This window comes from Tachypleus tridentatus, chromosome 6 (assembly GCF_004210375.1).
Source record: "Tachypleus tridentatus isolate NWPU-2018 chromosome 6, ASM421037v1, whole genome shotgun sequence".
NCBI classification, from domain to species: Eukaryota; Metazoa; Arthropoda; class Merostomata; order Xiphosura; family Limulidae; genus Tachypleus; species Tachypleus tridentatus.
The window spans coordinates 14,509,807-14,530,856 of NC_134830.1; the positions used below are offsets into that span (position 1 = coordinate 14,509,807).

The 21,050-nt window shown below is 31.5% G+C and overlaps 1 protein-coding gene across 3 annotated transcripts in view; it reads right to left on the reverse strand.

The window, feature by feature from the left end:
- LOC143251965 (protein SCAI) overlaps positions 1–16,049 on the reverse strand; it is a 51,822-nt gene extending 35,773 nt beyond the window's left edge. For 2 of the 3 annotated variants that reach the window (XM_076503375.1, XM_076503374.1), the window contains exons 1-4: positions 15,085–16,036; positions 10,015–10,110; positions 5,147–5,233; positions 545–643 (exon numbers count right to left, since the gene is read on the reverse strand). In XM_076503375.1, coding sequence (XP_076359490.1) covers positions 545–643; positions 5,147–5,233; positions 10,015–10,110; positions 15,085–15,311 — 509 coding nt within the window. In that variant the 5' untranslated portion in view covers positions 15,312–16,036. Of the gene's footprint in view, positions 1–544; positions 644–5,146; positions 5,234–10,014; positions 10,111–15,084 lie in introns of all 3 variants that reach the window. The other variant, XM_076503377.1, reaches the window with a different exon arrangement.
- Between the last annotated feature and the right edge of the window lie 5,001 nt (positions 16,050–21,050).

Below are 21,050 nucleotides of genomic sequence, written 5' to 3' on the forward strand. Positions count from 1 at the left end.
TTTTATTGCTGTTATTTCAGTATACACACCAGTAATTCTTTCATTATAGTCAACATTTTCAATTAAAATAACAGTTATTACATTAAAATATCCAGCAATTCTTGGTAGATACAGTAGATGTGTGTATGAAATCAAGTCCAGAGACATTTCCAGAAAAATAAAATGTAAAAATCATCAAAATGTATTTTGAATTGTGTTCAATTTTTATGAGTTTGTCATGTGAAGACAACCGAGATGTTTTATTTGGACCTCATTTTCAATTGCACTAAACTCTGAGACTAGAACTTACTGAATAGGTATAAAATTATTTTACAAATACACTAGGTGTAGGTAACATTTAAGCAAATGCATGGTAAAAATGAATAAGCTACTGATAAAAAAAAAAAAATCACTCACAATATGTGTATCTCTTTGCTTGTAAAGTTGTGTTTCCATGAAACTTTTTCACCATAACTGATAAGCTCTAATATCTGGTACCACACCACTCAAAATATCATAAAATAAAAAATGTGATTGCTGAATTAAATATAATTTTTTCTCTTACCCTTCCTCTTTTACTGCTTTGCTGTAATACCCTCTTCCTCTGATTGCAGCATAGAAGGAAAAGGCCTCATTCAGGTAATTAGTCTCACTGGTTCTTAAGCTGTTGGATAATAAGAACACAATAGTTCAATTTACATTCCAACATGTTTGATACTAACAAAACAGCCTTAATAAGCTATGGAGTTCATACACTTATCAGACTGTTTAGTAACAAAATAATACAAATAACTAATAACATTAGATACACTCAAATCAGCTCATCAGTAATATTAGTCCTCATGATGTCATAGCACAAACTTTAAGTATGACACTGTCTGATACAAAACTGTTTAGTATGGATAGTGCTAATCAATTAGTTGGTCAGTTAGTATTTCATGATTGTTTAGTCAATGTTTTTTTCATAATAAGAGAGTTAAAAGCAAATGATTATTGCAGCAAGTTGTGTTGATAATTCACTGGTGTTGAAGCTATCAAATGTTGTACAATTTACTGATGTCGATGATACAGAGATTTCTAGGAGGTAAGTATGCACCTTCGTTTGGCAATAAGCCTCTTACAAACTTTTGTTAAACTGTCTACAATCCATAACAAATATAACTATTTCATTTTTAGTGTGAAATATCATTTGGGCAGCTACATAATCACAGCTGGCAGTATGCTTAAAGGTAATAGCCAATGCTACTAAATACAACACAAGTTTCAACCAATGCCAATGACCACTTACAAGGCAAAAAGAGATTTTATGTAAGACAGGCATCAGAAAACAATGTCTTGAAAGACGTGGCACCACCATAATCACGTGATCATGTTAATTACAAGATATAAATTATCTCTCTCAAACATATATAAACTGTCCTACATAGTATTCTGCATAATATTTAAAATAATCAACATATACAGACATCCTTTTCAAGTTCTTTGTTACAAGTAGGGCAAAATCTCACAGGCATGTTTTAGTGTAAAATACTACTCAAGCTAAATAATAACAATAATTGTGTTTATTCTTTTCATGTTTGTTTATTTAAAAAAGATGGAAATCATTCTCAAGTGGCTATTTAGTTACTGATAGGTTGTACACTATCTCTTCACTCACATTTTTGATGCTTTTCAATATTTATTTTAAATTCATTATATACATTGAGTTTTGTTTTCTTAACATTTTTTTATATTTCCTTTTAACCAAGCTTATAACTGTCTTTGGTAATTAATCTTCTTTCCATTCTTCTGTGTAATATTCATGTGTTCTATTACAATACATCTGGCTATATATGATTATGGCTAATAGTACTATCACTGAAAAGTGTAACTGTTCTTTACAGCATAGCTATTAAAGTTTTCCTACAATATCTATAACTGCTTACTGTCAAAATGTTACATCTGTTACGTGAATTTACATTATGCAAAACTATCATACCAAAAAAAATTCCAATATGCACTAATTATAGCTGACAATAACATATATTAGTACTACATTACATCATTTATGAAACTTATTTTATATACAGTTTAGTGTTTATATTTGATCCCAAAAATTGTAACTATAAAGGTAATTTTTAAATTTAAAAATGTTATGGATGAAACTTAAAGTTTCTAATCCTTAATTATAAATTTATTTCCTAATAACATAATAACCAGTATATGAAATAAATTAACTCTCTCAAAACAAAGCTTGGCTGATTTGACCAACCACAAGACATCTTTGTACTGGTATCAAGTCTATAGAATTGATTCTACTAACTTTTAAATATAATAAACATATCTTCACAAAATTTGACAGTCTTTTAGTAAACATTACAAGTACTTTATATAAACTACAAAGAGATTTGTTTGTAAACACAGGATATTTAAATAGTCCATGTGCAAAATGATTTTCATATTAAGATTAAAAATACTTTTCTTCATATCAAAAATCTCAGGTTTGGTTTCTGTAATTACTAAAACCTCATAAGTACATTTCAGATGCTTATTTTCTCTACTTTAACTAATAAACACCAAAAAGAATAACAAATCAAAATAAATCTTAATTCCCATTTTTAATTTCTAGTTTTTAATTAATTAATGACTTCAAATTGTAACAAGAAACTACATTAGCTTATCCTAAGTAACTTTAAAACTTGTAATAGTATACATCAATTTATAATTACATTTTAGCTTTGAACCATGTCTAACTACTATTTGAGCCATCATAAGTTCTAAATCACTTGGGGAATGTGTAGCTATTGCATTATGTTACCCATGAGCTGCTCACGCTGTACCTCATGAAATATTTTCTTAATATTTATTTTACCTAAAGTAACCTTAATTAACCCAAAGAGATCCTCATTTTCACTGTTTAGATACTTCTATAATAATAAATAAAAAATAAACAAGAAATAAAGCATTTACCCAAATCTTTTTTTTATGCTGTTTATATTATACCAATGATAGTAATACACTAAATAATTTTCATTTAATTAACCCTTTCACTATGGGCTCATCTACACATTTGCATCTTAAGTATTTGCACTATAACTTTTAATACAGCATGTGTACTTTCACAAAATTTGGTAGACTTTTAGTATTTTGTACACAAAAAAATCAATTTTTTTTAATGAAATACTTTAACTAAAGATTTGTTTGTGAAAATAATATTTTTCAAAGTGATTTCAAGATATGACTAAAAAAAAGCTATTCTTCATCCCAAAAATCTCAAATATTATTTGCATAATCTCTAAAACATCCTAAATAAATTTCAAACACTTGTTTTCAGTAAGACTTTATATGTTATTATCTATACTCTATGTGGGATTTGTCACTTGACCAACCTTATAAACATAAAAAAATTATGCTTTTTTCATGCTGAAATGACTACATATTATAAGACAAAAATACAAATGTTTAGTCAAAGTAATTTAAGACTCGTATATTTAAATATATATTTTTATTATACTGACCTTCCAGTCATGCCTAGCTAACATAACATTACTTTCATCAATGTGGTGCATGTGCACTCATGTTACATATTCAGTTATATGAAACTGAACTTCAGTCTACCCTGGCTTGGCTGTGTTTTAATGAAATAGTATTTTGTAATACACATTCACATTTCAATTATCAAATATATTTATATAGATTACTACTACTTAGAAATAAATTAAACTAATTTTTCTTAAAATACAGAACAAATAAAGAAGTCAAAAATTATCTCTTCTCCTTACAACCTTTGCACTCAGCTTTTGCTGGACATAGGTTGCTAAGGCTTTTAAATTTTTGTATGTGGAAGATATTAAAAAAAATATGATTTTTAGGTTTTATATATATATATACAGCTGAATAACCCAAAAAATCATAACTACACTGACACCATAGAATTCTACTATAATATATTAAGCTTAGTAACTAATATGCTTAGATTTTTAAAAATATGAAACTTCAAGCAAACAAACAAAGCTTACTTCTTTTGTCACTGATGAACATATCAAACAAGCACACAAACCATTTCAGCATAGCCCATAAAAACTGCTTCAGCACGCTTCATGAAAAATCAACATACCAACTTCATCCCTACTTCACATCATTCACAAATTACTTAATCTGCATTCCAATAAACTTCAGTTGGTACAAGCATTGAAATCAGACAACAGACCACAGTGCAAGACATTTGTGTAGAACCTTCTTGACTTACAGATGAAGACAACATATATTTAGCTCATGCACTATTTAACAGTGAGGTTACATTTCATTCCTTTGGTAAAGTGATTCATCACAAAGTCCATCTTTGAGGCTCAAAAAACCTCCATGCCACCACTGAAATCTTGCATGATAGCCAAAATGTGAAGATGATGCAGTGTTATGTATGACAGAATTATTAGTCCTTTCTTTTTCACTGGGAGCACTGTTACCAGGAATGTATACCTTGATGTGCTGGAACAATTTGTGGTCACACAACTGAAGGAAATGCAACCATACTTAATATCTCAATAGGATGGTGCTCCATCTTCCTGGAGTTCATATTCAGATGCTTCCAAGGTGATGGACTGGGTGGGATGGGTTAATTCCATGACCTCTGCATGCATGAGATAACACCCCACTAGACTTCTTTCTTTAGCAGCATTTTAAGGTTACTGTTCATTGCATACCCAAAGCAAGCATCACAGAACTAAAGATTATGATAACAGATGTCATCGCTACTGTAACTGTGGGCATGTTGCAATAAACATGGACTGAAATTAAATATCATTTAGACTCACTGAGTCCATCTCATCAATGGTAAACATAAACAAGCCTACTGACATATCAATAAAACTGAATTTGGATACAAGATGCTAAAAACTTCATGGTTGCATTTCCTTAGTCATTCAGTTGTTCAAGTTTAAAATAGGAAAAAAAGTTTTAACAATCATATATTTCTGAAATGAATAGTGCACGACAGCAGAATGAGGGCACTCACAGCCAAAAATTCCACATACATACAGTAACTAAACATCAGGCCTAAGTACAAAGTTCTCTACAGTAATCACAAATGAAATGAAATTGTGAAACTTCTTGAATAATTAACAAGTATTATGTTGACATAGTGGTCATATTGAAGCACAAATGTTAAGAGAAACTTCACATCACTTACTAGTAATGATAATAAAGTTGTCCAATTTTAGAGGCTATTTCTCCTATCTGCCATCGCTTCAATCCATACTTCACATCCAAGATTTGCCTGTAAAGTAAATTAATACTATTATCACTCGTACATGTTACCTCCTACATATTACTATTTATACAGTGTCTTATGAAATTACAGAACAGGAGCTCTTGCTCCTCAGTTAGGGAAAAATAAGATAATTTATTCACACTCACAACACAAAGTCATTACAGCTGTCATTCTAACAAAAACTGCCTTTAGAGCTTAATTTTTATTATATTCTGATTAACATCACATAAATCAAAATACAAAGAGCTTCTTCCATAAGCTCAATGAACTTGAAATAACAGTGCACTATGTAACAGATCTACTATTATATATTTACTTTAATTTCTATATTTATTATAATAATATGTTTGTTTCAATTTTATATATATATTAGAAATGCATGTAACTTATATTATTAAATGTGTATTGCACAAGTTCTGCATGTTTTCTAAACTTGAAAAAGATTTGAGTGTAGGAACCAACAACATGAGCCTTCAAAAACAATTTAATAAATGGTATGACCAAAATAAAATTAATGTTATCTTATCAGACTCTGGGTTTTATTACTACTTATTCTCCTACTTAGCTTCAAACTTTTTTAAAATAAAACTATAATAATCTAAATTTTCATAATACAAAACATAACATTTACTTGACTCTTATTTCAGTTACTTTAGACATATATATATATAGTTGGATAGAGATTCATTCAAAGTAATATAATATAGTAGTAGAAGTTATTCTTCCGTGGAAAATATAATGAAAATATGGTTACAGTGTTACACAGCTAGATTTAAAAATTTTACCCATATCATGCCACCAATGTAAAAATGTTACAGCAGGTAGATGGAGAAATTAGTGTTTTTGGCACAATAAAACTATACAATCTGAAAAGTCCTAGTTCCTGGTTGGTTGTTAGGATACTCAATTTGCAATGTGGAATTCACAGGATTAAAACTTATCTTCAAACATGCTCACTCTTTCCAACAGTAGGGGTGTTATAATGCAACAACCAATCCCAGTATGCACTGGTTATGAGGTAGATGTGAATGATGTTGGCCAGTTGCTTTGTCAGTGGATGACAATGAACAATTAAAGATCATAGCAGACAGCCTTAGTAGCTTTGCCATAAACAAACATTTTCTATTTTCCTTCTTATACATTCCCCAAAGATTTTCAAATTTATTATAAGATAAAATCGTAACTCTCATTTCACAAAATCAATTGACATAATTTCAATTTTTATGTTGTCCTACTTTAACGTTTAGCTACTTGAAAAATATCCAAAGTACTAGGTTTTTTACCTTGAATAAATAAGCATTTACCTAATTAATAAAATGGACTTGATTGGTTACAAATCATACAAATAACTACATAGTTACACATGCAACATTTAAAGCTACAATACTATTTACAAGCATACCTATGACCAAGTAAAACAACATTGTCTAGAATAACATATATGGAAAAATGTGCAAAGTACTCTTACAACAGAAAACTGATAAGTTAATAATTCCTCCACTGTTTCTAAACCCTAAACAATTCACAAATTTATCACACAGCTTTAAAGATGCCTAGTGTCTCACTGTATCATATGTCTCTGCTGTGTGTGTGATCAGGTGTTAAAAAGTAGGTGATGCATTATATATGTAAAAACGGCTCATTTGGGTTGAGAAAATATTTTACATATACATTTCTCTACAGGTGATGCATTAAAACTTGCATGTTAACTTACTTGATTTAAAAATAATGTTGCACTGGAAAATAATTTTGGTAGGATATGTAAAAGAGTAGATCTTGTTAAATTATTTTTTATTTAGAAGCCATTATTTAAAAAAAATGCAATTTTGTAAGGCTAGCCCAAACTGAGGATTTTAAAATACAACACACAATTGTATATTTCAATATATATACTGCCTTTTACTGAAGATTACCTTAAGATACGAAGTCTGTTCAAAAAATACGCAGACTGTTTGAATTGCGCTGCTTCAGTTGGTTCCAGGGGAATCCGCTTGGTATCGCTAGGTTCGCACAGATCAACTGATTACGACGCCATTTCGCGATTGCAGATATCTTCATTTGTGTATTAGCTACGCAGTTTTAAGTGAAGTGTGATTTTTTCGGTTGGCGGATTTCAGAATGAATGGCCTGAAGGAGCAACAACTTGCTGTGAAATTTTGTGTTAAACTTGGAAAATATGCGACTGAAACTTTTGCTATGCTTAACACGGCTTACAGTGATGTTGCTATGAAGCGTACGGCATGTTTCAAGTGGCATGAATGTTTTAAGGGTGGTCGACAGTCCATTGAAGATGATGAGCATCCTGGACATCCTTCCACGTCAACTGACGACCCACATGTCGACAAAATCAACACCCTGGTGCGGGCAAATGGACGTCTGACTGTCAGGGAGCTTGCTGAAGAGTGTGGGATATCAATTGGATCTTGTTACGAGATTTTGACCGAAAAATTGAAGATGCACCTCGTTGCTGCAAAATTTGTGCCTCAGAACTTCGTGAGTTTTTGGCCAAACACTCGATCACTGTTCTTCCCCACCCCCCCTACTCACCTGACCTTGCTTCTTGCGATTTTTTCTTGTTTCCCAAACTCAAAAGACCCTTGAAAGGAAGATTTGAGACGATTTCCGAGATTAAGGCAAATGCGACGAAGCTGGAGGACAATTCAAAAGAAGCGTACCAGGACTATTTCAACAAGTGGAAACACCATTGGGATAAGTGTGTGCATTGGGGAGGAGAGTACTTTGAAAGGGTCCCAGACCTGTAACTTCTAAATAAAGTACATTTTGTTTTATGACGTCAGTCCGTGTATTTTTTGAACAGCCCTCGTTCTTCTGTAACACTGTGTGTATACCTTACTGAAAGTGAATTCATTTTTCTTTATTGTGCATGTAAATCAAGAATGAAAATGGAAAAAAAAAACTTTTCTGTTAAGCTATAAACTTCAGTTCATCCAGCTATGGTTTTTAGTTAGCTTAAAACTCATTAAACTATTAATGCAAACTTTATACCCTTTGATATAATGGAAACTCTGAAGTATCTCACAGTGTACCCAAAATGTAAACATCCAAACTTCCTGTGCTTTCCAATACAATATATATAATATCAGAAACACAGAATATCCAGCCCACATTACACATCAATGTTCACACATTGAGCAAGGAAAACATAGATAACTGCTTAAAACAAAACATTTCACTCTCTCAATTTAAGTTTTTGTTTTCAGACTTTCCCAAACTGACTTAAAAAAGTCATAAATGTAAATATTTTATTCCTGTAAAAATACACTTTAGTAAATTTGCTCTTTGATGAAAAAAATAGGTCACATTTTGCAATAATACTGGATGTCAAGTTGTAAGTACGATGACTATGACAGTACTTTAATTTTCAGCCTCATAAACCTATTTGTTTTAGTCAGCACACAGCAATATGCTGCATAAAATAACTGGAATTACTAAACATTAAAAAACACTTAGCTGTTATCTGTCATAAATGAACCAAACGTGTGGATGAGTATTTTTACTGCATCAATCATTTTAAATTGTTCTGTTATTTTTCTCAAAGTTGGTTTTAAAAATTATGAATAATGGATATACACAGAAGAAAACTGTTGTTTTTCAACTAAATGTAAAAACAATAGAAACAAAAACAAATGGTTAGTTTTGCATGATAATCCATTTTTCTAAGTAATTATTGCCTTCTCTGAAAGAAAAAAAAAGATCAAAACATGACATTAAATTATTTTATTATAGAAAAGGTTTACAGCAATAGGTGAAAGTATCTTTATGATTCATAAATGTAACACAAATTCCATAAAAAATCAAGGTATAATTAACATGTAACTCAAGAGATACTTATAAAATACATTAAGTACATAACAAGTGTTAATAAACCTTACAAATGTTTACAAAATATCTGAAATAGCAAAATAAAAAAATCCAAATACATTTGGTTATATTTAATCAAATTCAAGTCTTTGCTAAAGCAATACATAAAAACAGAAAAAAAAATATATATATATATACCCATTATACAAATAATTTCATAGCATAATTTCTGTTTTTATAAAAAATGCTAAAACCATTTTAATATTTCTTTTATACAAGAATTGTTCTGATGGTAAAAACAACAAATATTAATATATATGAGTATTCTTGATAAGAAAATAAAACAAACCATAGTTTCAAAGAAAGATTTTATGAATAGGTACAACCATTTAAATAGTACCACAGTAGATAAACCACCTTCAAAATATTAGTTCCAAGAATCAACAAGTCTGTTTACCTTACTTCCAAATTGAAATAATTTGTGAATTTTGACAGAAACAAAAAATACAGACTGTCATATGTAGATGAAAGTTCTAGTAAAACGAACATATTTTATCATTTTGCAGGCAGAAGTTTCAATATATTTAACCCTAAGTTAAAAGTTGTAACACACACATACATACCAGACAATTATTATGGCGTACACACCTTTTACATGCCAGTGAAGAATGACCGCAATTATATTAGCCTTAAGACATTAGTATTAGGTCTATTACATTTTTAAACATTACATTATTTTTACACCTACTCCTCTAGAGATTTTCAGAAATTAGAAGAATGTGATCAGAAATAGATATGACAAATATAGTGTAGTTGGACTAAGTTAAGAATACATTATTTTAAAATATATATATATATATATATATATATATGCAAATTAAAATGTACAGTTCTAATCACAATGGAAAAATTAAAGTTATTTTGCTCTCAAAATAACAAAAACAGTCACTGCTAATAAGTCTTACCTATGTTGTTGTTGAAATTTCCAGAGTTTTGTGTACACATCAAAAGTACGTCCAAAGTATGCTTGCCACTGCTTATGGCCATACTGAGGCAAGTCCCTAGAAAAAGTCATTGGGATGTAAGTACAAAATGGCTTTCATAAACACAGGAAGAAATTACTGTTATTATATCTTTCTGATGTATGAAAATCTAAAGATACTAACTTGTGTCTTTCATTCCTCAAGATACATTTTCAGTTATAGTACAGTAAGTGAAAGATGAGACTTAGAAATAATTGTTATAAAAATGTTGATATTTTGATTTATGTTGCATACACTCTTTGGGGTAGAAAACTGTATATGTAGAATAACTAATTAACTTATGTATATAGACTCAGTCAGTTATATACTATAACTCTGAATGTACAGTATATCTCCATGGAATTTGTCAAACTTTCAGTAAACACCACAGGTCTACAGCATAAGAATAAAAAATCATATTTTATAGAAAAGTATTTTTTCTAAAGAAATGTTAACACATGAAACCTTAACTGAATTACTATAAGCAAAAAGTGAGTTAGATACCAAGAATAAAAGTACAGTTTTCATATTTCACTTCCATAACCTCTACAACCCTCTAAATAAACAGAAAAACATTTTTCAGTACAACTTTTACATTTTATCCATTATTTTTAACCTAATACTAACTACAGAAAAATCAATATACAATAAAATGAAAAACTCATTCTAACAGCCTCAACTATCTAGCCTTTTCATATTTGCTTGCTTTTATTAGTCTAAAATGCATCGTAAAATACATCATAGCCACTTAACCACAGTAGGAAAACTTGGTATAAACAGACAATTATTATAATCAAGTGACACAGATTGACCTGGTTTCATAAAATTTAGTTTATTTATATTTACTCTGTTACCTAACAAGTTTTTTTTATCATTTTAATTACTTCTGTCAAAAATATAACAATAAATTTTAGACTTGCATTAATGTATGCTAAAGAGTATAGTTCATTAACACTATTTTTTCATACTATGTTGTTTCTCCGCAATTATGTTTCTTTAAAATTTGCATTTGAAAATACAAAAAAACCTGTACAAGAACATAATGTCCCAAAAAACTACTCTAATTTAACTGGCTTTCTAACTAAGCTATACACAGGTTTAAAAAAATCCATTAGTTGCTCTCAGAAGAAAAACACAACCAGCTACAATTAAACTAAATATCTACTGACAAGTAACATAATGAAATAACCATATAAGGAATCATGTAAAAAGATGTTATATTGATAAGAAATAATTTAATGACAAAGAAGCACTGACAATTTTTTTAAAAGACAGAAAGTCATAGGAATGATGTGTCATGGTTTTGACAATTTTTTGTAAAACAAGATGACTGGAGGTTCTATGTTTTTTAATATGGCATGTCAATATAATACCTGTTTTTAATATGGCATGTCAATATCATATCTATGGTATATGTTTATAATTAGCTGAACACTTAGAAATTGTATATGGATAGAAATTAAATCTAATATGAGCAATTAAAAGAGCAAAACATCGTGATGCAGAAAATGAAGACTTAGAATTTAAATATTTCCTTTGAAAATTAAAATTTCAATAACATAAAATTTGAATTATAATCTATGTTTTGATGCCAAACTTACTAACACATTCATTATGAAGTCAGAAGTTCAGTTGACAGAAAGGGCTCAGGCTGAGACAAACAAGAACAAAAGGATTAAATGTTGCCTTATCGATTCCACACAATACCAAACCTTCAAGAATATTCCCTAAAATAACTGTCATAGAAAAGTAGTCATCTGCAAGTCCCTAAGGTAAGTGGATGGTAAGCAAACCTAGGACAAGACAGCATCACTCCTCAGAATGTCCAACAGCAAAGAAACCACATTTGGAGAGAGAGCTGAGGAGGACAAAGCATCATCTAAGACAAATTGAAATAGAAGATAACTCCTTAAAATCTCCCAGGAGACCAGTGGTATGCCTCAGAAATGAGGTGTATGGTGGACAAGTACCACAAGAGAGTCGTAAAGGTAGAACAAAAGCAGGGAAAACTGGGCCTGGGGTAAATGGACAAGACAATCAAGGTCAGCCCCCCACACTGTCAATAATTACTCTAACTGCTACAAATCAAGAAAGAGATAATCTGTCTGATTAAAAGCCAAGGCAAATTAATCTGTGGCCAGTGAATGGAAAGGCATGCTAGCTCCAGCTCACAACTGAGAAACAACTTGCTCAACATAAGCCACAACTTCATGACAAGGAGGAAAAACAAAATACTGGGAGGAAAGTTAGTCTGGTAATAGGGAAGAAACTGGATTATAATAAACTTGGAAATGGAAAAAATGGAACATACTTTAGAAATCATATCTAAAAAAGGTTGAATTAGGCCTAGTGAACTCCACATGGAAAGATATGGCACAACTGGAAGAAAAAGGCCATCAAAACCCTCATCATCATTAATAGATTTGGTTTGTTCAGGAAAAAACTGAGCACTATCAAGAAAAGAAAGTTAGTCATATAATGTTCAATCTCTCAACAAAGGCTGAAAATTACTCTGTCAAGTTCTCTCTTTCTGAACTCTGGGTAATTGCAATATAACTTCAGTATCCATCATAAAATAATGAAATTATGAAAGTTATTCAAATAAATAAGAATAACAACTAAGTTTACACAGAAACCTATAAAAGTGAGCAACAACAGCAAAATGTTTAAAATAAATCCACTTCATATGATATTAACCTGTTGACTGCCAAGTATTTCAGCTGCTACTGCAACTCCGAACCAAGTTCGAAATACAACTCTGATGCTTCTTCATTTTGTTACTTTTTTCATGACGCTATTTTGGATCAAAAGTGAAATAATTTGTAAGTAGGTGAAATGCATGTATGGTGGTGTCATCTAGCATTGAAGTTAGGCATTATTGAGAACGAATTAACTCATCTGTGGCACTGTGTTACCGATCGGCTTGGACAAGTTATCTCGTCTACGGCACTGAACAGGTTAATAAAGCAAGAAAACACACAAACAGACCACATAAAAATGCATCTTAACTGTAGCACTGGCAACAAGAAATGACAGTTTGGTGAAATTGAATAAGAGTCATGTGAGGAGAGTATGTTGTACTCCTACTGATGGAAGATTGTCACATCATGCATGCAACATGTAATTCAACCACATTGATCATAGTGTATGTGGGAGTTCAAGGCTTGTGGTATGTGGAAAAAAAACTGGATATATAGGGTAGCACTGAAAGAGAATAGTTACATCTGTGAGAGTAGGTAAAGTACTGTACTGGAATTGATTGCATTTCATTGTTATTGGAAGTGTTTCTTCACTTTTTACTCCAAGTAAGCTTCTAAACCAGAAATCCACATCAAATTGGAATTCCTGGAGTAATGGGTAAAACTGCCAGACCAGAAGAATAAAAAAGAAAACAATATTTTCTGCTTGCTTCCTCTTATAATTTATGCCAACACCTACGTCCACACTATTGAAAATTCTAGAGGTACAGATCTTTCATAAATTAAATCTATAAACTCCCACATGTATGTCTATGAAAAGTCCTGACATTTGCTCTGGCTCCCATATGAATTCCTCCACATGGGATGACCCTACAATTATAACTTGCTTCCTCCACATTAATCTGAGGAGAATGATCACTCCTGCTGCTACCCCAGTTCCTATGTCACTAACCTTCAGTACTATAGGCATATAGTTCATACTATGCATTTATTCATAAGTGATATAAAAAGTGTGCTGAATGGTACTGTTTTACTTGGGAAACTGTGTATTCTTAAAATGAACTAGTTAAAGATGTTCACAAATTGAAAATTTGTTACTGTTTATCACAACCTCCTGTTGAAGAAAAAAAGAACTCAATAAAATGCCCTAACTTAGTATTCATCAGATGATAGATAGGTATCTGAAAGTGATGATGAGAAATAGAACAACAAAGAGAAAAGTAAAACATACCTGAGAATGACAAAAACAACTAGGCAGAAGTCACAAATAAAAAATTAATGTTTTTTCATGAAATATACACACAACTAGCACATTCAATACTGTAATTTAGCTACTTATTTCCTATATGATTTACAGCTTGTCAGACATTGTTAAAAGAGAAATAAAAAATGAAAACAGATTTAAACTGTTATGATCCTTCAACTGTTCAGGATATGTAATTATAATTTTTTGAAATGATTTGTAGTCATTCTAGTAAAAAAAAGAGGGGGGTAATTAATCTTCTTTTTTTAATAGTGGTTAGAAGGTTGATCAAACTGACAGAATCCATACAGTGATAGGGTATAGAAAGTAATATGATGTGAACAATGTCTCACCCACATATATTTTATATAGTTTACCCTTCTATTTATTTTTATTACATTTCTTTGAAGACATCTCAAAAGTTTGTTTCCACTTTTAGGTTTGTTTGTTTCAAAGTGAGAACATAATTATGTCAGGAAAATTATTTCAAAAGAGTATGTCCAAGAGAGAATATAATTTGGTAATTATATCTTGTATTTTTTCAAGATGATAAATTACATATCATTGGAAAAAATTGGCATCTAATTAGAAAGAAATGATTCTATTTCAATAAAACAACTGTCAATAACATTTTTCAGTTGAATACGACTAAACATTTTCAAAAATTGAAAAATACAAAATACATGCTTGTATGAAAAAATTTTTTGTCAGAATACAAAATAAAAGATATGATGATTCAATCTGTGTAAAGAAAAACTCAGAGCAATTGCCCACAACTGAAACATCATTAAAAAAAACTTCTTAAATATTTATAAAAATTAGAGAAATTTTGGTGGTCAACTCTATTTGATTACTGCATTCAAGTCTCATAATTTTTCACAAAGTATGCTTTACTAAAGTAACACCAAATTTTTGTAAACTCTGTATTTATGAAAATGAATGCAACATCAAAAATTATTTTGTTTTAAAATGAGAATCAGTGGCCCTGGAGGTGAGGATGTTGTCTGGTGAGACTTTGTCCTAGATCTGAAAATAACTTTTTACTGAGAAAAACTATGTGCTGAAACTCACCTTAAACCATTAAAAAGTTGCTTGGACTTCTCCAACAGATGACAAAATTCATTTATTGTTTTTCTATCTTGTTCCTCTGCTTCACTCATTACACCCATTCTTCGAGATGCATGCTGAGAAAGACCATCCAAACTTGGAGTTGGCGTAGGCCTGAGATCTCTGCTTTTTGCTATTACAGAGTCTGTATAATGAAATTGGCCAGTCTGGTCAATCCCAATTTTCTGCATCAGTTTTGTGTCGTTAACAGGATTTGTTAATAAAAATGTTAGGCTTCTTTTAATTAATGAGTCTTAATATTAATAGGCCTGTATATAGGCCTAAAGTTATATAGTAACTTTGGGTAAGCTTTCAAATAATTTCAGACTCTCAGGCTTAAAGCGAAACGTAAGTTGGAGTTATATGGTAATGACATGTATAGTGGTTTGGTAATTTCTTACAATTTACAAACAAAAAATTAAAAAAATTAAATCACTTCTTCATATCAGCAGAACATTTTACAAATTAACGTTCTTTTAACAGCTTAACTTCCAATTCGTTGTAACTTGTAGATCTGTGCAGATTACAACCTGTTAAAACGCAGACCTACGCAAAATAACAAACCGTTCTGTAATTGTAGGGTTACTGAATTAACAACTTGTATGGTAAACTGCGCTAAGGTTTATCGTTTCTAACACCACCACCAAGTTTAAATTAAGGCTTAGCTTAACTAACTAAATTCACGAGCATAGTTTCGCCGAGCTGGAAACATCTGAATATGAAAATTAAACTCTTAACTCCACAGAAAGTGATATTTTATACATTAAATTAATACTGAACTATGAAAATGTTGCGACAAAACAATAAAAACGTATTTCAATTTAAAATATCTCATAAAATTTCACAAAAGTACACACCTAATACTAACTCCTAAACATGTCTTTTTTACTCGTTACGTTAGAGGACGCTTCCTACAAATTCGACTTTCTGGCATTCCTCTGAATTGTGTTTATGGCAGAAGTGATAAAGGAAACAAAAAAATAGTATTTCTGAAACCTTATTTTTACAGACTGAAATGTTGGAGAATTAAAATATAAAAAAATATTGGTAATATAAATTCCAACCATTCTCCACCCGAATTAATGCACTGTACAATGACCTATCTGCTTTTTATCCATCTCAGGAAATCGAGATCTGGATTTTGGTATTGTAAGTCTATAAACTTAGTAGTATGTTTAGTGTTTCATGCTACAATTAGGAAGCCAGAAGATGAGATATCAACATTAATGTTTAGGATTTTATGAACTAGAAGTTATTTTACTAGAATCAAGAGAAAAAACAGGATTAACATTCACACTCCATTCAAGTGTAATTTACGATGAATATTAAATAAAACAAAAAGATAACGAAAGTAAGCTAGAGTTTACAGAATTGTATAGAAGACAGAACAGCGTTTTTCTATGTTTTGTTTGTCAGCTGGAAGCCTGCTACTATTTTTAGAACAATACTGTATCTCAAGTAAACCAACTTATGAAGAATATTAAGTCAATTCGCCTTAAAAAGGAAGATATAGACAGAATAGTGTGTTTATTGAATTTCTCGAAAGCTGCTCAAAAACTACCTACGTTAACCATCCCTATCTTTGAAATGATATATTAAAAGAAATACAGCTAATCAACACCCTCGCCTACTCTTAAGCTGCTCTTTAACAATGAATAATTACATTGACCTCCATATTACAACACCGTTATGGATAAAGGGGCGAGCATGTTTGTTGATGGAATTCGATCCCGCGACTCACAAATTACAAGTCGAGCTCCTAAACTACCTGGCAATGCCGAAACTGCCTAAATTGAACGTTTGTTTTTCTAATTTCGCACAAAGCTACACGAGGTTTATCTGCGTGAGCTGTCCCTAATGTAGCAGTGTAAGACTAGAAGGAAAACAGCCAATTATCACCACCCACCGCCACCTCCACGGCTGAAAGGGCGAGCATGTTTGGTATGATGGGGATTCGAACCCGCGACCCTCGAATTACGAGTCGCACGCCTTAACCACCTGGTCATGTCGGGCCATAAATGGAACGTTTCTTAATTCACAAAGACTGATACGTGTTACCCATACAATTGGCAATTTTCATTAGAACATACATGGGGTCGTAGATGTCACCAAATGGCTGTTTAAGGACATAGATGTCTACAGATTAACATAACGACATATTACGCAATGAACTCCTTATGAGGTAACATGGATTATATACTTTTGAAAACAACATATGAAAAACGATAACTTCAAACAAGGTGAACTTAATGTTTTTTCATGTTCAGGTGTTACATATTCCGTTAAGAGAATGAATTTATAATAGAAACTACAATGTTACAAAAATATAGAATGTATGATATATTCACATTCCACAACGTTACTGAAATGTCAGCCACGTGGGGAAAAAAGAAATACCTGTATGTCAAAAACAAATACACGAAGATTTTTTGTAGAAATTTGTGAATTATTGGCGTTAGCCATTCCTAATTTTGAAGTAATAGACGAGAGGTAAAGTAGCTAGCAAATATCAGTCACCACAAACTGTTGAGCTACTCTTTTTTTTCAACGAATAACAACATATCATATAATATCGTCCCCGCGGCTGAAAGGACGAGCGCGTGTCGGCGACAGGTTTCGATCCCGCAGCATATAGATTTCTAATTGAACATCTTAACCACTGCCGGGTACTCTTGTGCAAAATGAAATTCTCGTTCACTCTCTTTTGCTTAATATAAAAGTTTCTGTCCAGTTTTGGTAAAGAATTAGAGAAACTCCTTTTGCAGAATTTACAATATTGTTATTTTACGTCTTTGTTGTAGAAAAACAGCCAGTCATATAATAACACATCGTTTGTGGCTCAGATTGAGATTATCTGCTTAGTTACGTTTTGTCAGAAAATATATTTAGTTCTAGTTGGTTTGAGGCGTAAGTCAAACAGCTGAAAAACATTTTTTGAAGAAACACCTGTTGTTTTATTCACCCATCTAGAAGGAATGTAATTTTTCCACATCGATGCAACTATGTATATTGATTTTACCTATCTTAATGAAATAAGTAAAGATTGTGTTTTATGTCACATCACAAGTCCATACTATATATTTCCTATTTTAAAACTTAATCGTTTAGCTAAATTCAGGTTTACTTCACAATTTTTCAGATCGATCTTCTCGTTATAAAGTGGAACCATCTGACACATCCACCAAAATCAGTTGCAGCATGAAATTGTTTCTAAAGTTGTTTTCAATCATGTATTGAGACAAAATCTTTCAAAAGACCATACAAGGAGCAATCTTTTAATCACTACTGAACAATAAGAAACATACCAGGAGCAGGGATATGAGCCCCATATTCTTTTGAGCTTATCCCCCTCTCTCTTAGTGAGACATCACAACCAATTTCAGCCTTGAGGATGACATGTATTTTGTATAAATGTTGCAAAAGTCCTTCTCAGCTCATGTCTGAATAATGAGCCAGATGCACAGTAACTTTCTACAACGAATTTCCAATGAAAACTTTACCACACACAGTAAATTTCAATATATCATACAAATACTAGAAATATCCCTCAAAATCATATCTAAATCAGCAAATTCCCGCTGATATGATGCATAGTGTGATTTGTAATTTAGAAATAAAGCTTGCTAAATACCATTTAAGCCAGAGAATAGATTGTTTCCTAGGCTGAAAAATCATTATGATGTGCATAACATAAATAAATGGAGATATTTATTCACCTGCAAAACATCATAGAAAATAGCTAAAATAATGTTTAAGCCAAAGTAAAATCTGCTAATAAACATGTAGTCATCCTCCAAGATAAACTTTTGTGAAGGTGATGACGAGAATACTTCCTTTTAAAGATGATTTATCCTACTGTGACAAAGCACAGTTCTACTGGTCAAAATATGTATGTGATGAATGATCGCGCCCCATACTCAATTATCGCAAAGTTAGTGAGTGCCGAAGATACTTTAATCCAGAGTGATATTTGTCCAACAGAAACAATGGCAGTGCAATCCATTGAAATGCTAAAAATGCGAATCGCAAATATTCTTTATAGATAATTATGAAACAAAATTATATAATTGATAAGGTATCGAATAATACCTCTGGATACATTTCGGGTCACCACTTTTGGTTTCTTTTGTTTTGAATTTCGAGCAAAGCTACAAGATGGCTATTTGCGCTAGCCATCCCTAATTTTGCAGTGTAAGACCAGATGGAAGACAGCTGATCATCACCATCCACCGCCAACTCTTTCACCAACGAATAGCAAGATTGACCGTCACATTATAATTCCAACACGTCTGAAGGGGCGAGTATTGTTTGGTGTGACGGGACTTCGAGTCCGCGACCCTTAGATTACGAGTCGAGTGCCTTAACCACCTGGCCATGCCGAGTCTCATCACTTTTGATTTCATAGTAACAGTATTTGATATGAATACCACGATGCTCAAAAACCTTGTTACAATTACAGAAATATGTTTGCTCAAGGAATATCTGTATGATAGTACATTATATAATAGGTTTATCTCAATATGCCTCCAATTCTTTTCTTTAGAAAATAAAACTTGAGTTACATGGTAATCAAATTAATATTCTGTATTTTATGTATAACACAGCCCTTTGATAACTAACTTATATTGTGGTATAAGGTTTTTTATAATTAATTGTCAATATTACTTCTTTATTTAATATAAGAAAATGATTTAATTATATTCATTAGATTTCTCAGTATAAAAAGATGTTGGGAAACTACAATGCTTGTCTGTTATTGCTCAAATGTCCCAGTATACTTACTTTTCAGGAGTTATTTTGTCATCTTATGTTAGAGAAACCTAACTGGTAATATGGTTCAGTTAAACTTATGCTAATTATCATATTAGAAGTCCTTGAAGCTTATTTTCGAAAATTCAGAAATGCAATTCAGGGAACTAAACAGTTATATTTATTTAATCACTGAAATCCCACAATTTCCTGAATTCAATGGCCGTGTTAACAAATTTATTATGTACTTGTCGACTCTCTACTGGTATTGACCTTGAAGTTTAATATTGTATGAGAGCAAGCTCATTGTAACTCAGTATGAAAACTGTTTTTCTGAACATTAATGTTGTAACATCGAAATTTTCATTTCCATTTCTCCTGAAACTTCTCATATAATTACTAACATCATCTTTAGTATTATATTAGTTGCTTTTTCTTCTCTTTTTGTAGTTACAAACCATCTTCAGACATGTTCAGATCTCTATCACACAGCTGTTTGCTTGGGAGATTTATCTAACATAACAATTCATACCACAAGATTATTAGCAACCCAATGCTTCTAACATGTTGCATTGATACTATAGATATATTCTTTCTGAATTGTTCAGCAAACAACCTGAAATTAGTATTTCACACTACATCAGTACTACTGACAAGGGAATATTGAATGAACAAGACTAAGATTCATATACTTGTGTGTGTGTGTGTACATATTCTATACACATGAGATGATAGTTAAATTATATTTTCAGATTTCTCAGTGTACAGGACAGTTATTGTGAAGTTGAAGAAGACAACGGTTTGCATTATCATTAAAATAATGGGTATGACAATGAAAATGGTACATTTGTATCACATAGGTTCTGTTTAATCCAAGATAATACAGAATGTGGAAACCACAGATTGGATTCTGTTGGCAAATATAGTTGTAACAAACTGAAATCACAGCTGAATGAGAGAAGTCACTGGAATTTGGACTCATCCATAAAATACAGGAAGAAAATATGGATAGATCAAAAGAAGTTTGTGGGAAATGTCAGAACAACTAATCAGGTGTATCCAACTTCTTACAGTAACTGAGGTATAACTCACAGGTGAGAACAGCAACCAGTCATGGTGGTTTGGTTTTAAATTTTGTGCAAAGCTACACAAGGGTTATCTGTACTAACCATCCCTAATTT